Raw genomic sequence first — 16,652 nt, 5'->3', positions numbered from 1 at the left:
TTCCTTAAGATGTGCAGGCCTTGAGAACTGTGGGTAGGATCACCTACATTATATTTCAAATGCCACAAAATAGGAGCACTCAAAAGAAAGAACCCTACGTGGAGTGAAACAATAGGAATGGGCAATATTATCTGTTTTTACCCTCCAGAATTCCAACATAGGAAGTTGATTCATGCCTTCTTCCACTTTCTTATTTACTTACAATTAAGATCACAAATCCATTTATCATGAGCAACATAAGCTTTTCTCCCACATGCTATAAACCTCAGGTCTTGTCACAGTGCTCAAGGTCAGTATCTAGACCCTGCCTATCCAGTATCTGGAGAGCCCAGCCATGTCAAGTACAGCACAGGACACACTCAGAGCCGCAGTAAAATCATTGACAGATTTTACTTACTTGTCTACGTCTGCCATTCTGCTAGATTTCAAACACTAGGGAAAAAAAAGAAAAAGAACACATAAGAACAGAAGCACTAAATTTCAGTTATAAACTCTATGGCCACATGCCATAATACTAAAAGAAACAAAATCATGTCAGCTTTATGAAACATGATAAATATATATTATAGTCTGAAGTTGGCACATCTCCCTTGCACATTTTGAGCTGTCAGTCTTTAAAACATACAGAAACTTTGAAAATCTTCATTCTGGTTTAGAACCTATAGATCCACTCACATAAACTGAAGTACCAAATACCAGCAAAATGTCATGTTGAGTTTTGGATTGTAGGACTGTTCTAATATCACTGACTGAAAATTAGTCCTAAGTATAAAACTGGAATATAACCTGAGAAAAACTGAAGCAAAAAGGGTGCTGGGAACTGTTTAATCATTTCCAGCATGTGATTGCAGACAGAACATATTTACAGCTAAAACAATTTGAGAATGAAGATGCCTTTTTGTGGCTTCACTTTTAATCCCAACTTTACAAAACCAATCCAAGTAATTCCTCAGAATAGCCACAATATTGCAACATTTTACACACACACACAAAAAAAATTATGCCAGGTGCATAATTTAACATGACTAATTATTTATTTAACATGACTAATTCCCATGCTCAGAATGATCACAATTTTCTTAAATATCTTAGTGAAATCATAAACATATTCCATACACAGTAACTAGAAGCATTTAATATTGAGACTATTGCAAATCTTGCATACCATCAAGAACCTATGTTCTCAAATATATTATAAAACGAGTAACATTTTCTACCAGCAAAACAGTACTTGGGAGTATATTCTCCAAAAAGATGTTTTAGGTAACTTGAAGTCTAACACAACACTATGCACAAGAAAACACAAGAAAAGGAGTTGGTAATAACTCCTGTTATTACCAACTGCCAGTAATTCAGGAGGCTCCAACTACCAGGAATAATTTGCTGGCCCAGAAAGCAAAGAAACAAATGCTTTAGAGTCTCCATTTTACCTGCTCTCCAGTAAGCTAAACAAATTGAAATTTCCTTCAGGAATTTCAACTCCCTACAATACATTCAAATGGGAATTTTAGCAAAGTGCTGCATGGATGTGTTCCAGAAAAAGAGAAAACTGCATTTCATCTGTCCGAAGTGTAACACAAAAACACAATCCCAGTAAGATCAGGATATTAACAGTCAGTATGAAGAAACATCTTAGAATCTTCAGAAATAAACTCCCACATTTTATGTAAATATAATCTAAATATAGTTTTTCCCGTGTCATAAATACTTCCCAAGAATTACATGGAAAGAAGGTATTTGATGTCCTCCTCATTTAGGACCACAATATCATAGTGCCAAATAAAGATCTAGAATGTAATCAAAAAGATTCAATTCCCTAATATGCAGAAAAACTAGAGAGCCAAAGCCATCTATTTCAGAAAAATAATACAGTATTTGCTAATAAATAGGATGGCAGCACTGCTATAAACCAAAGAACATCTAACAATTCAGTAAGAGGAATTACAGCAATATTCTTGACTCATTTTATTCAGATCACAGTTGCTTGTCCTGTGATTTCAGTTTTACCCATGTAACAATCCCCTCCAACAATTCAAAAGACTCTCCTTTGAATATCATTCTCAAAGACAGCATACACTGAAGACCTACAGAAACAACATACTACTATTACAACTCTCACATACAGGTCCCTTTTTTACTTGAGCAATGTAACAATTAGCATTATTTCTGATGTACACAATATTGCATCCATGAAAAATATACTACTTTTTCCTTACACACTTCCTCTTAACTTGTTTTTAATGCAGGACCATTTCAAGAAGACTGATAGTATCGCTGTGCAAAAGAGCACAAGATGCACAGCTCACCTGCCTCCCATACATTTCTCTGCAAATCCAACACAGTGATGTTCCTTGCAGAGACCAGCAATTCCTTTCTCTGTTCTCCCTATCAAAAAACGCTTTAATTTCCATAAAACAGGAGGTAGTTCTTTCAACAAACATGTGACCAGTGGCAGCACAGACCCTGTGGCCTCTCCAAGTCAATGAGCTAGATGAAACAGCAGCTGAAACACATTAGACGTTTTCTGAAAGAGACCAACTTCCACAGTTCATTTAAACATTTTTTCCCAAATGAAGACAAGACTGGCTATGAACAAATGATGCCTAAGAACTTTTAAGAAGCATCCATCCCACCTCCAACAAGCGCCATTAGCCCATATCTTGGAAAAAAGCAATGACATGGTAAGAATTCTCCCAGAAACACTTAAAGCTTTCAATTATGTTCAGAAAAAACACACTGGATCAGAAGTGCAGGTATTTGACAATGTGATAACAAATTTTTATTTCAGAAACTAGTCCTCATTTTCCCCAGAACCAGCAGGTAAACTGATATCACTCAAGTTTCTCAGTTGCAATATTCAGCTCAGAGATCAGTTTAAAGATTTTTGTACACCATGTAACTGTAGCAGAGGAAGTTTCACCAGCAGTCTCCCCTTACTGAATTCCTCACTGGGCCCTTGTTTTCAGCTCTGAACAACTACTTGTCATCACAAACTTTCATCCATCCTTTCACTGTTCATCCTCTTTCCAAGATCATTTCTGACCATGCTAAAGGCATTCATCTTGCTACAGCACCCTGTGGGACTCCAGCATGTGCCTCTCTCTCCTCATTGCAATGGGCAGTTATCACCCTCTGCTTCCTGACTCTTAAAACAATCCCTGCAAGCACTGTATGGTTGTAAATTATGGCCCAGTTTACTCAAAGAGTTTGAATAACATTCTTCAAAGATTTTTTTTGAAATTAAAATAGACTGTATCAAGCAGCTGTCAGCTTCAGAGCCTCCCTCTAGTGCGTTTCTCTCTCTCTCATCCAATTTTTCCTATTCTCCTTGCAGCAGTCTTTTTCATGTCCCATCCTTTAATCTTCCCTCCATTTTTTACACAACTCAGTATCAGAATGTACACAGTTGGAAGAGTTCTTCTGCAAACTGAGAAGATACTAGTGTCTGTCATGACAATTATCTGCCAGCTCTAGACAACTGTTCTTGAGTAAGGAGACTACAAGGCACTGCCAAGAAAACTATGCTGGCAGACATTTAGGCTAATCTGTGCAACCCACTAGCATGGAAGAGATGTAGTTGCACCACATTTTGTTTACTGTCATTTACTTAACCATAAGTTTCTCTGCAAACACAGCTCAACTGGCTAAAAAAAACCCAAACAGAAACAAAAACACTGCAAAAAAGCACTGAGAAAACACATTCCTTAAGAGCAAACAACCTCCACTATCTCCGAGCAATGCCCAGCTCAAGGTCCTGGTCTAGTCTTGAGAGTTTCAAATACACTACATACCACAATCAACAGCATTCTAATAAATTGCTGCAGTATTTATTTTGCAGGATCTCCCCAGCAATAAATATTTAAATATAGAACTCCCATCAGTCCACTTTCCATAAGACACAGCTGTCCTTCCCAGTTCATTCATAGGTGCATTTACTTTCATAAACAGCAGCTACACCTTGGCATGCGAGCAACATAACCACTAGCATCACTCCCTGAAGCAGTGCCAGGGAGATATCAGTTCACCAGCTGTCAATGCATGATTATAACAAACCTGGATACAGCTGGTGTATTACTTCAAGCCTCAGTGTCTAGGTAACTGTTTTGGACTAAGATACTGCTTGGAATATAGGCCTCCTGACTGCATGAAGAGGCTTATGAGCACAGGAAAAGGGTAGTCTACACCCCTGTATAAAGCCAGCATTCAAAAAACCTTAAAAATATAAATCTTAGTAAAATATTTTATTTCCCTCTTACTTGAACAGCTACAGCCACTAACTGTTTGAATGCAGTAGATTGCATTATCGTCAAATACAGAGGCACCCACTGGCTTTACTTACAATGTTTTGCTGCTCATTGTAAAAATATGCAGAAGAAAAGCAACAGTTATCTTTTCAGGGCTTGAAAGAGAATGTGTAGGAAGTTCATGCTACAAAAAGAAAGCAAAAGTACAGAAAAGCAAGCTACAGTGCAAGTTTCCTATAGGTTTAAATTTAAAACCTCTTTCATACAGGTACCTTAAGCCTGCCTGCCATCACAAGAAAGCTTTATCAAAATCAAAAGGTTGGAAGACTTAATCCAGCACTAGCTTACCCACTGTTTTGAGTGTATACTCCAGAATTACTACAAATTAGCAACATTCCCCTAAAATTTAAAACTTATCCAAACTGTGTGACAATTTGCTATTTTCATTAGGCTTCAAGGACACAATCTTGTTAAACTGTCATGCTTTTCAAGAAATGGAGTTTGATACAAGCAGAATGTTCACGTGTTCATCCTCAAGTAAGTCATGAGTGAGCTTTCAGTTTTTAAGGTTTTTTGTTTCTTCACTGAGTGATTTTGCATAAGTGAAGCTAGAAATACAAACTCCAAGTGTTCAGTGCTTCCTAATCTTTCCTTTATCCACACAGAAACTAACCTGAATTTGCACAGAGGCACCAGCCATGTTACAGCTAGGACACAGGCTTTGGTGAGAAGCCTTTTCTTGTTCAGATCAGCTTTAGGTGTCCCAAGTAAGTACACCGCTATTAGATTACCCGGACATCCGCTCGCCCTCAGGCAGGCAGGTCACAGCGATGTGAGCTGCAAGTCAGCTGAGGCAGCAAGACATTCCTGAGACACTGGCTCCTCCAGCAAAACAATGGCATTTTTGCACAAGCCCCAGGGCTGGCAGGCTGACAACACATCTCAGCTGTTCAGCAGCTCTGAGCACGCCACACCACTAACAGATTTCATATCCTCCCCTTCCAGGAAACACCTCTTCCCCTCCTCTAGACAAATTGCTCACACAGGAGGACAGCTAGTTGTACTAAAAAAAATCATCAGGATTAAGTCTGGTAAACTATTTGCAATGTGTGCAGAAACCAAAGGTGCCAGACAAATGACATCATACCAGCCAAGTTCAACTCTCACTAAAGACTGGGAAACTCAAGAGCAATACATTCACTAGAAGTTACTTCTAACTGATATTCTTGCCTAGAATTCCAGGACTTGAAATTCTTAACTTGTAAGATTTCTCCTTACATCATCATCAATAAATACAGGAAACAAAAATTAAAATATTGTAGAGATCAATTAGAAAACAGTCTTTGACTGCACATGGCCAAAACAATTGTCTGGGGTATTTTGCTCAAAATCTCTAACAGAAGTTTGTAACTTTAAAGAGCTCAGATGCTCTGCATAGTGATCTTAAAGGTCTTTTCCAACCTAAACAATTCTGTGAAAACTGAGTGACTGTTTCAAAAGTGCACAGTACATGGTGTAGAGTTTCACACTTCAAATGTCTTGGGACTACAACCCAAAAAATGCATCACTCCTTCCAAAACTGTTAGCAGAAGCTATGGTAGCAATCATGGGGTAGGGAAATCATTATGAGAGAGAAGATCATACAGTTCAATAGTAACTAGGAGAAAATTAAGCTCTTCTTCAAAAAGAAGCAATGGAATAATGCATCAGGTTAAAAATGTCATTTTAAAAGGGAATAAAGCACAAGACCGAGTGTTTCCTTTATACCTGTGAGATCAAATTCATGCATCCATTACCACTAGCATGAAAACTGGTCATGAAACAAAGGAATATTGTATCTATTACTATCCTGAGGGGAGACCTATCACTCCCTGCTACAACCCAAAAGCAGGCTGTAGCTAGGTGGGGAGTGGTCTCTTCTCCCAGGTTAACAAGCAACAGGATGAGAGGAAATGGCCTCAAGTTATGCCGGGGCATGTTTAGATGAGATATGAGGAAAACTTTCTTCACTGAAAAGGTTGTCAGGCATTGAAACAAGCAGTCTAGGGAAGTGGTGCAATCACCACCACTGGGAGTGCTCAAAAGATGTGTTGATGTGGCACTTGGGGACACGGTTAAGCAGTGAACACAGCAGGGCTGGGTTAACAGCTGGACTCAATCTTAGAGGAGAGGCCTTTTTCAACCTAAACAATTCCATGTTTCTATGATTAACACAGCAGATAAACATGGTAAACAGATAAACATGTTATCATTCACCTTAAGGAAAAAATATGCCTTCTTAGGAAAGCTGAAGGTCCAAAACAGAAAATCAATCTCAATCAAATGAGCAGAGTAGTGCAGAGCTAGAACATCAACATATCACATCTGTGTTATGAAAGACTTTATCAGCCACTGAACTCTCCAGAGACAATTCCTTTATTAGTGCCACAAAGTTATTCTGTCAACAAAATATTTTTAACTGTTAATGTAGGAACAAAAATTGACAAAATTTATTTAAGTTTGCAAATCTAGAAGAGATAATTAAAACTGTCTGCCCAAATATAAGCACAGAACACAGAGTATGATCTAATAAAGAACACAATACTAATATAAAAGCTACTAAATTCTGCATAAAGAGACTAAGGAGCTAAAGGTCAGTGGAAGCAAGGAACCCAGGTGCCTCAATACAGTAACAAGAAGGTGACACTGGACTCTTGCAGTAACTCAAATCCTTTCATTTTGACACAACTTATTGTGCTAGCACCAACTCATCCACTATGTACCATAGACATGCAGAGTTAACAGCAGAAATGCTAACTGGCATAGAGATGTACAGGAATCCTTAGCAGAAGCTGAAGTAAGGTGTCCTGACAAAGCAGAAAAGCCCAAGAAATTCAGACAAGAAGCGGCATTTCACGAAACACACTCAGAACAACTTCTAGCTATGCACATGAGCTTAAATATCCGAGATGGGAAGCACTCATATCATCATGTGAGAGATACATTCCTTTCATAAAGGGAACAGCCAGTTTCTCTTCTGAATGATCTTCAAGTCAGAGAAAGTAAACCTTGCTGGAAAAGTTTATTGTAGTTGCTCCTTAGCTATGCATAACCCTATAGCTCCTTCCTTCCATCAATGTGCGAATGACAGTAAAGTTAAAAACTGTTCAAAGCATTTCTTTGTACGGTGTTAGACCTTCAGTTACACGAGTATCAGTAGGGTCAAGAGACAGGCTGTCACAGGCAAGTACCTTCTATAACTCATGAAAAGGGTTAGGCAAGTTAGAAGTTACTGTGACACTGTACTGATACATCTGGCTTATGATAATGTGGCAAAATCCAGATTCTGACTGTAGAGAACAAATACACATGATAAAAACATTAGGATGCTGAACCAAGTAACAACACAATTGAAACTGCTCTTTCCCCTTCAAGTGGTATTATTTTGCACTCCCTAATAACTCCTGAGGTAAAGGCATCAACTTCATTTGCCAATGCAACTATTTCATTAGTCCTTGCAGGCCTCTGCACAATACACATATACATGTTACAGCATGAAAACACATTTTCCACATTTCAACTTAGAAGTGCTCTACACTTGTATGAGAATGCCAGTTGATGGGAAAAAAGTAAAATTCTGCAAAACAAAGTAAAGGGATCATGTATATAAGTAATAATATTACTCAGCTATTAGTAACCTCAGGATTTGTTTTCATTCATGTAGAACCCCACTGTAAGCTTTCCCCTGAACTAATTTTCTATCAGGAAATGAGGATTCAATCAACAAATACTGAACTCCTCTCTCTGTAGTATTTTTACTGCATTTTAGATAGTGCCTGTTTACTCTTTCAGCAGAAAAGAGCCTCCATACCAAGAAAGAGATGTACTACCAAATTACAAATTAAAATCAGGACTAAACTACATCTGTATGCTTGTCTATGCTACTGACCTGAGCTCCGTGATCATGTTCTAAAAATAGGGTAATTAGCACACAATGTTGCCTTTGTTCCGAATGCCAAGATTCTTCAGCAGAAAATCTAACAATTTCTACGTAGAACAATCTTTCATTATTAGATAAGTAACAAGTTTAAATCCAAACCTGGAAAAATTAACAAGGATCTTTACTTTTTTTTAAAAACAAGCTACTTACTATAGCTTTTTATGGTTTTACTTCCCATCATGGATAATGCGAAGAACTGCAGCCATCCTAGAGGGTTGAAATCGAAGTCTTTACATATAAAGAAATATTTGAAATTTCCTAAGACAGTATTTCCCAATACACTTCATGTTGGTGCAGGTATTCAGTTTTTTAAAAAGTGGCAAAGTAATAAAAAAAAATTGTGTTTAAACAAAGTTCTTCACGTAGCAGGGTGCACTGTAACAGCTTAATAAAAACCAAACTTGTGCATGCCACAACATCAAACAATGGGAAAGAGCATTAACTGGCTGCCTAGATGGCCACATAATCAAACACAACCATATTGGCAATTACATTACTATCTGCAAAACTCACATGCTGCAGCATTCAAGTTTATCCAATTTGACTTCAAAAACATCTAAGCATCCTTCTGTAAAAAGAAAGTTACAAAATACTGAAAAAAATGTACACACTTCAGAAGCGTGCTTTTTGCTAGAACATCTGATGAATGCAATTTTAAATTCATTCACTAATCAAGAAGCCACTGAAATTCCTAAATGTATTTAGCAACTTCTTTGTTAGCTTCTGTTCAGTATTTTTTCTATGGAAGCCAGGCCACTACTAGACTACCAACTTTAAAGCACACAGTTTTCAACCAACAAGTTGGTGTGCACTAAAAAAAGAACACAACCACAACTTTAACACATTTTGGAGGCTATTGGAATGAGATGTTACAACTGGCAGTAGAGACCCAACAGAAGAATGGCCATGGTTATGGTTTCAGCCGGTCACTTTCAAATGAATACACGTGCAGTTTAAAAAGCAATTGTAAACATGTAGTAGGGCTACAGAGAACTTGAACCATGGAACTTGAGCACTGTTTACAAAGTTATCTTCAGAAATACTCTCTTGTGAATTTTGCTCAATCTGGCCTTTGGCAGCAATATGGAAGTATGTGGTACCTCCAAAACACTGAAGATGGTGGTAAAACTGTGTCATGAAGATCTCCCCAGTTCAAACACAGCAAGCATGTATCTGATAAAGCCACCCTACACACGCAAGAAACAGCATAAAGCACTATACCAGCTCATACTTCAACATTCAAAGATACTGCAGTATCACGATTTAACAACTGCTTAAAAGGGTGACTCAAGTGAGGCAAAATAAATAGTATTGAAATCTAAAGTAACAAATAAAAAGAGGCAATTCTAACTACTTTAGAATTCAAAAGGTCAAAAACCTGCTACTTAAAGACATATGTAATGGCATGCAGTCCACTGAAGACTTCTACTCAACATGCAGAAATGGCAAGATCTGAAATGAATACATGGTGACTAAAACATGCAATTACAAAATATGATCATCCTGCACTTCAGTAATGTATCCTTAATAAAAATACTGTATCCACTGCTCAACACTGAAGAGAGGAACTAGCTCAGTTAAGGGCCTATCAACATGAATACCTGAGCAACAGAAGCAGTTCACTTTTTTGTATTAATTGCATTTGAGTGAAGAGCAACAAGAAATGACACAAAAATACATACATTAACAAGAAGTTCAAAAATAACTGATTCAAACTTGGTTTCAATATGAACAATTTTTTTTCATGTACCCTCCCTGCATTCCTCAACTTGACTTTTCAATGTCTATCAGGTTTAACGAGGGCCTGAACTAAACCAAAATTTTCCCTTGTGGGCAAGTCATCCCACAAGAAATCTGAAAGAACTGCTTCTCTGTTCTTTGAAACACTGCATATTGCACAATACCTAAATAAAGTAGTGGATTGAATCAATCGTAGTGCAGATGATCGGAAAAGATAACATTTATGTTTCTATTGTGGCTCTTAGAAGTCTTGGGGTTTGTCCATTCCAGATTGCAGGCACCAACTTTGTCAAACCTCATAACAAGAATCTCCAACACTTGGTTAATTCTAGTATCTCTCATGTTTTGGGTGAAGGTTTCTTCATTGCTCGTTTGTTATTTGGTAGTGGCAGTGATAGTTTTTCAAATAAATGTAAAATCATCAGTTGAATGCTTCAAATCTACAGGTATATCCAAAACCCAGTTTTGTATCTAAAATTGGCTTTCATTTAACATAAAAATCTACCAAGGAGCAACTAGCAGTACTTTCTTCTATAGCCCTCAATGACAAGATGAAACAGTTGATGTGCAAACTGTCTTTTCATTGTGGTAAGTTAGGATTTTAACTGAGACATCACCATTGCAAGTCATGTCTGTGCAGATGTACATTTAAGCACATAGCCCCCAAAAGCATCTGTATTTTCCAGTACTAAAAATCTGAACAGCTTTCTATCTAGGAAAGACCTGCAGTTTAACCTTTGACAAGTAGTTAGGATGCAGATAACCTCTCCATTTAAGCAGATGATGCAAATTCATTTCAAAGATTCATTTTTCAGGATGTTCATATCTTAAATTATTTATATTTTTAAGTAATTCTGGCGTATCAAAGGTAAATTAGCAAACTTTTTTAATTGACTGCAACTGAAGACTTAATCTGCAATATGTGAAGTCTTCCTGAAAACTTAAGGTCAAAAGTTATGACTGAATGCACAAGTACATCAATAATTAGGATTTTTACTTCTGCCTCAACTTTGCTGATTCAGAAAATAATATAATCATTTAGTGTAGGAAGCCCTCAAAGCCCTCACACGTTGCTTCTAAATAGCCTAATTTTTCAGAAGGTCATCAAATGAATCCCCAAGCAACTTCTGTGATGCCTTCCAGGCATGTCTGGTTTTCTAGACAAATGCATTATGACACCAGACCTACTCTCCAGATTAACAATGTTGGGTGATGAGGAAATGCACTAACCTCTGAGTGAGAATCAGCTAGATTGAATTAGCTTTAATTATAATCACTTTTGAATGCCAAGTAATTTACAAATGAAAACTGACCTATAAGCATTAAACCCATCATCACAACCCCTCCTTGGATTAAACACGTACTGTGAAGTTCCACTCTATTATTTACTAGCCACCTCCCTAAGGAGAAGCTCAAAGGAATGCTGTTGCTCAGAGCAGTTCAGAAGACTCCTCAGCTGTACTAAAATAAAACCAGCATTAAAAAGTCTTGTTTCTGTTTGCAAAGTTGTAAATGGCTATCTGTACCTCACAAATACAAAGCACTCCCAGCTCATGGAAAATCACAGAGCTAAAGTTGCACTGAATGCATACAGGGATGCAGAAAAACAAACAGGCATTGAAAGAACACCTGCATCTCCATTTTCTGTAACCTGTCCAATTCCTGCAGTTTCCTTTAGAATCAGATCCTTAGTTAGAGATATGCCATGTTTGCAGCTGTTTCACAAGAACCTGAATATGAACTGCATTACAACTACATTAGCAAAAAGGTGAAGATACCAGAGACATATTCATTATACCTGATGTTCTACTGGAATAAACTGGCTTTCACCAAAGGATTGAACCAAAACTCAAAACAGAAGATAATTATCTTATTTCCCTCCCCTAAAATTTTTCACTATTGAAATTAATATCCTCAAGCTATTTTACTCCCTGAAGGAATACAATTTCTGCCATGATAGGTCAAGCTCTTCACGTTACCATTGCTTTAACTTTTAGGAGCCTGGTGAATAAACAGGTTTTTATCAAATGTACAGGGTAAGCCAAAGTTTCCTCATAGATGTGGAGTTCTGTATTAGAGGACATGGCCTCAGCCTGGAAAATCCAGGTCTCACTCAGAGTTGTGAAAACTCTGGTAACAGAGGTTTATAACACCATGCCCACACTACCTTGGTTTCAGTTTCGCTTGTGCACACATGCTCAAAGCTAAGAAAAAAACCACATCACCTTTCCAGGGTGTTTAGTAAGCAGGTCACTATAACAAGTCCCCCACCTGCTCCCAGGAATAGTTTCTGAGTGAGGCAGGGGGTAGATGATGCACCGGGATGGTGGGAGCATTACTGTGTACGTGTAAACAGGCAGCACTGCAGCAGATTGGGCACTTCTGAAACACTGGGCTGGCAGCACAGATGCAGCACGGTACTTCTGTGTGCTTCCAACACTCACCTCCTAGTCTGTCAAAGTCAGAGAAAGACCAGGAGCTCTGAAAAACACCTATCTACCACCTGTGCACATCCTGGCCTCAGAAATCAGGAGCACACGATATCCAAGACTTGTCACAAAGCACAGAAAAAGTGGAGGGCAGTAACACTGCTAAGATGTATCACTCTCACAGGACTAAGTGGAACACACACACACAAGCTCAGGTGTCAGTGGCCTGTTCTAAGCACTTCTACCAATGTTTCAGGTACTCAAAGCCTGAGCGGCCTCAACTTCTGTCCGGTACAGAAGCATCCAAATCACTTAAATTTCCATGTATGCATATTTTAAATACTATCTTCCTCTAAGGATTAATATAACTTCTGGATTTGCAAGAGACTGGAAACCACTCAGATTGCTTCAATCAAAGTACAGTGATTCTCTCATTCTTTAAAGAGTACCACTGTAAAATGGGCTCAGCAGGAAGGCTGCTGAAAAGCTACTAACATGTTTGTCAAAACTACCTTCAGCAGTTCACAGCCTTAGGCCTTAACTCTTCCCTCAAGTTTCATTTCATGACTGTAATTAAAATTATCAGGCACTATCTCCTGCCTGATTAATGTAGCATCTACCAGCAGATGTTAAAATCCCAAGAGGAACTGAGCAAAGGAGAGTATTTGTCATACCTTGCAGACACTGTGCCCACTTCTCTTACCCTCCACAAATGAGTTAAAACACGAAATTCTCACTAGAGTGAGATACACTAGTCAAAGTGTATCTCAATAGGACTTCAAACATATACCTAACTGCAGAGAGCTTGGAGATAAAATGTGGAAGGTGCTGCTGTATTATTACTATACCAGTTGCTTGAAAAAAGGTTTGTGTTTTTTCTGCAAGCAGATGAGGTCGGTTTTTTAGTCAATGTTGAAAGTCTCACAAGTATTGGCAGTGTAAGGCCCCTAAACATTCAATATGGAACAGAGTATGTTTTATACATCTAAACGAATGCTGAACACAAGATAGTAGCTCCACTTGTAATTACCAAATCCTCCAGGTAGTTTCTCAGCCTTCCTTGGGGACACTATTTAGGGTGATACCAGCTAACAGGCGCCCGGAGAAGCGACATGTTGAACTCCCGGACACCACTGTACCCTGAGGCAGGGAGCTGCCCGTCCGCTGGCTGAATCTCTGGGTCCCCCTGCCAGCAGCAGAGCACAGCACACCCGCGCCGCGGCTCCGCACGGAGCGGGAACAAGGCGCGGGAGGCGGCACAAGGCCACGGCGCGCTGCCATCGCCGCTCCCGCTCCGCCATGTGCGCACACGGCGCGCGGGGCCCCGCGCCGCACCGGCACCGAGCCCCTCCCGCGCCCTCCCCGCGCCCGGCCGGACGCTCACCCGCTCCTCCCCGCGCCGCTTTCCGGCCCCGCCGCCCTCCCGGTCCCCGGCCGCGCCGGGCGCGGCCCCGCTCGGGCGCCCACGTGTTGCGGGGCCGACCCGCCTCCCCCCAGCGCCAGCCACGCCACGGGCCCCGGCCTAGCGCGGCCCGGGCGCTCCGCGGGGCGCAGCGGAGGGACGCGCGGGAGGCGGCGGGCAGCGCTGCTCGCTGCGGGCCCGGGGGGCGAGCAGCGGCGCGGCCGCCCCGCGGGCTGGTACCCGGTGTGGCACGGGCACCGCCGCCCCCCGCGTCCCGCCAGCCCAGGGGCCCCGCTAGGCCGGGCCGGCATCCACGGCCTCCCCGAGAGAGAGCGGGGGGCCCAGCGCCCCCCGCCTCCGTCCCGTGCCCCCCAGACCCCCAGCCCGGGGCGGCGGCGGCGGCCGCGCTCCGGCGGTACCTGCGCGGCCGGCGGGCGGCGGTGACTCAGGAGCAGCGAGGCGGAGGCGCCGCGCGGCCGGCGGTGAAAGGACCCGCGCTCCCGCCGCTCGCGCTCATATAGAATTAACGTCACCACGTAACCCCCCTCCCCCGCCGCCCGCGTCTCATGGCAACGCGTGCGCGCGCCCTCGCGCCGCCCGCCCGCCCCGGGAGCGCGCGCCGGCCGTTGGCCGAGGGCGGTTGGGCCCGAGCGGCGGCGCGCGCGGAGCCGCCCGCGCTGGCAGCCCCGGACGCGCGCCCGCTCACGTACCGCCCGCCCGGGGGAACGGGGGAACGGGCCCCACGCCGCCGGCCAAGCCGCCAGGGGCTGCCCCGGCAGGAGCGGGGCGAGGGCGGGCCCGCCCCCGCCCGCCAGTCAGGGTGCGATGCCACCCCGAGTGCTTCGGTGCTGCCTGAAGCCTGTACTCGGGGGTTTCTGAAGGCACCTGAGCATAAATAGAAGTTAGTCGGGCAGGTAAACTGTATTCACACAGGCCGCAGGTACCACAAAACCACAGTCAGTACTAGCTTACCTTGAAAAACCAAGCTGGGCACCGCGGTGGTTCAGCAGTTTCGACCATTTCTCCTTGGCTGGGGTGAACGGCCAAAGGCAGCAACAGCTCCAACCCTCCCGTTTTGCTTTGCCCTACTCGCCTGCCAGAGACTTGGTTTCCTGCAAGTGCCTGTCATGCCTGACTTTGAGCTCCAAACAAAGCCGTTCCTAAAAAGGATTCCTTTCTAGAGTTTCACTCCCATGCTCAGGGTCTTAGTAATAACATGGAGCACACTTGGAGAAGACATCTGTGATCTACATTAAACGTACACAAATGTAACTGTCTTTGAGACTTCCAGCTCCCCTTGGCTGGAAGGAGCCGGTGATTCCAAATACAATCAGGTGGGATGGCCAGACACATGGTGAGATGGCATTAGAGCTGTTTGCTGAGGATATACTGCCAAATACCTAATGTGTGTTCTTTGGAATTTACCAAATTCTTCCATCTACTTGTCTAAGCAATCTGCGGCCTGAATGTATCTATTTAAATAATAAAAATGACAACAGAAAGCAAAAGAAAAAGTAGTGGATCTGCCAAGTATCTGCAACACATTCTATATTAAGAACAAGGAAACTATAAAGGATTCTATTCCGTATGGTCCCACACCAGCTTTGTTCCAGTGTTTGGCAGTAAAATCTCAGCCCCCAAAAGCAGATGTCTTTGTGGCAAATAAATCCCATCTGCAAGACAGAAGTTTATGGAGAGAACTTAAGGATGCCTTCCTATTCCCCAGCACACTGAATTTTTGAAGGTGGGCTTCTTTACATCATTCAATTTTAAATAGTTTGAAACCACAAAGCTGTGAGGAAGAAAAAGAAGGATCCAGGACAGCACAGCATAGTCTGAGTGACAGGAATTAGGGAGAAACAGAGATGGGGATGCCACATGATTCTAAAATTAAAATACCTGAACCCCCACTTGCAACCCTTTTTAAATTGTACTGGATACTAGTGTCTTATTTATCCGAGGTGTTTGGTGCTTGGGAATATGAAGAGGGCAGAGAAGTACAGCAGGCATGTGGTAAAAATGAGCAGTCGATTGCTATTATTGCAACAACAATTATGTGCCATTGCAGGCGTTCCCTTTATTCAATCAGCTAAAGTGGCAATCAACTGTAAATAAGTGAGTCACAAGGCAGTGGCTCGCCTTGCTTGTCTCTCTGAGATCTGCCACCTGGTGACATGCCGAACCCTGAGGTGACACCCAGTGACCCCTGTGAAGGGGCACAGAAGCAATGAGGCATGCAGAAGCCAGCAGTGTGGAGTAGAGAGCGTAAGGTAGTCAACAGCCACACTTAAAGGCTGGGCACTAGTCTAAGCATGTCTAAGCTGGAAATGTACCTCTGGGTTGGAGAGAAATGCTTTTCAACCAGAATTCAGAAATGTCTTTTGGGGTTTGAATTAGTCAAGTAAGTCAGCCCCTTCTCATAAGACAAAATAAAACCAAAGTCCTTAACCAAGGGCTTTTTAGCAGTTTTTGAAGAACAACAGATATGGAAACATTCTTCAGTAAGAAGCAGTTTCTGTGAACAGCTAGAAAGGGACAAATGACAGGATATAAGGGCACAGCTCTTGCTTCCACATGGCACCTGCCATCACAGATGTGTGGAAAGAGAAGAAAACAAACTTACTTCTTACCTGAATTGTATGCACATTCAAGCTTTATAGTTTCCATTGTTTTGCTGTCAAATGTTTCAACTCATCCTAACATTTGTACAGTCATGAAAATTACATAAAGAAACTTTAGTAAAACTTGAGTTTTAATGGCTGATATATTTTTCTTTGCTTTTTGTGTGTTTTGAATGAGTATGCTCTGTAACTTGTAGTTTCAGTCTGTCTGGATAGTTGAAGTACTGCCTTGCAATT

At 41.7% G+C, this 16,652-nt stretch overlaps 1 protein-coding gene across 2 annotated transcripts in view; it reads right to left on the bottom strand.

The window, feature by feature from the left end:
- Window positions 1-14,783, bottom strand: part of NAP1L1 (nucleosome assembly protein 1 like 1) — a 29,146-nt gene extending 14,363 nt beyond the window's left edge. The window contains exons 1-2 of one of the 2 annotated variants that reach the window (XM_054631554.2): window positions 14,767-14,783; window positions 398-432 (exon numbers count right to left, since the gene is read on the bottom strand). In XM_054631554.2, coding sequence (XP_054487529.1) covers window positions 398-414 — 17 coding nt within the window. In that variant the 5' untranslated portion in view covers window positions 415-432; window positions 14,767-14,783. Of the gene's footprint in view, window positions 1-397; window positions 433-14,213; window positions 14,369-14,766 lie in introns of those variants that run through there. The other variant, XM_054631553.2, reaches the window with a different exon arrangement.
- Window positions 14,784-16,652: the final 1,869 nt, after the last annotated feature.

This window comes from Agelaius phoeniceus, chromosome 5 (assembly GCF_051311805.1).
Source record: "Agelaius phoeniceus isolate bAgePho1 chromosome 5, bAgePho1.hap1, whole genome shotgun sequence".
Taxonomy (NCBI): Eukaryota; Metazoa; Chordata; class Aves; order Passeriformes; family Icteridae; genus Agelaius; species Agelaius phoeniceus.
This window is presented reverse-complemented; position numbering and strand designations above follow the sequence as displayed.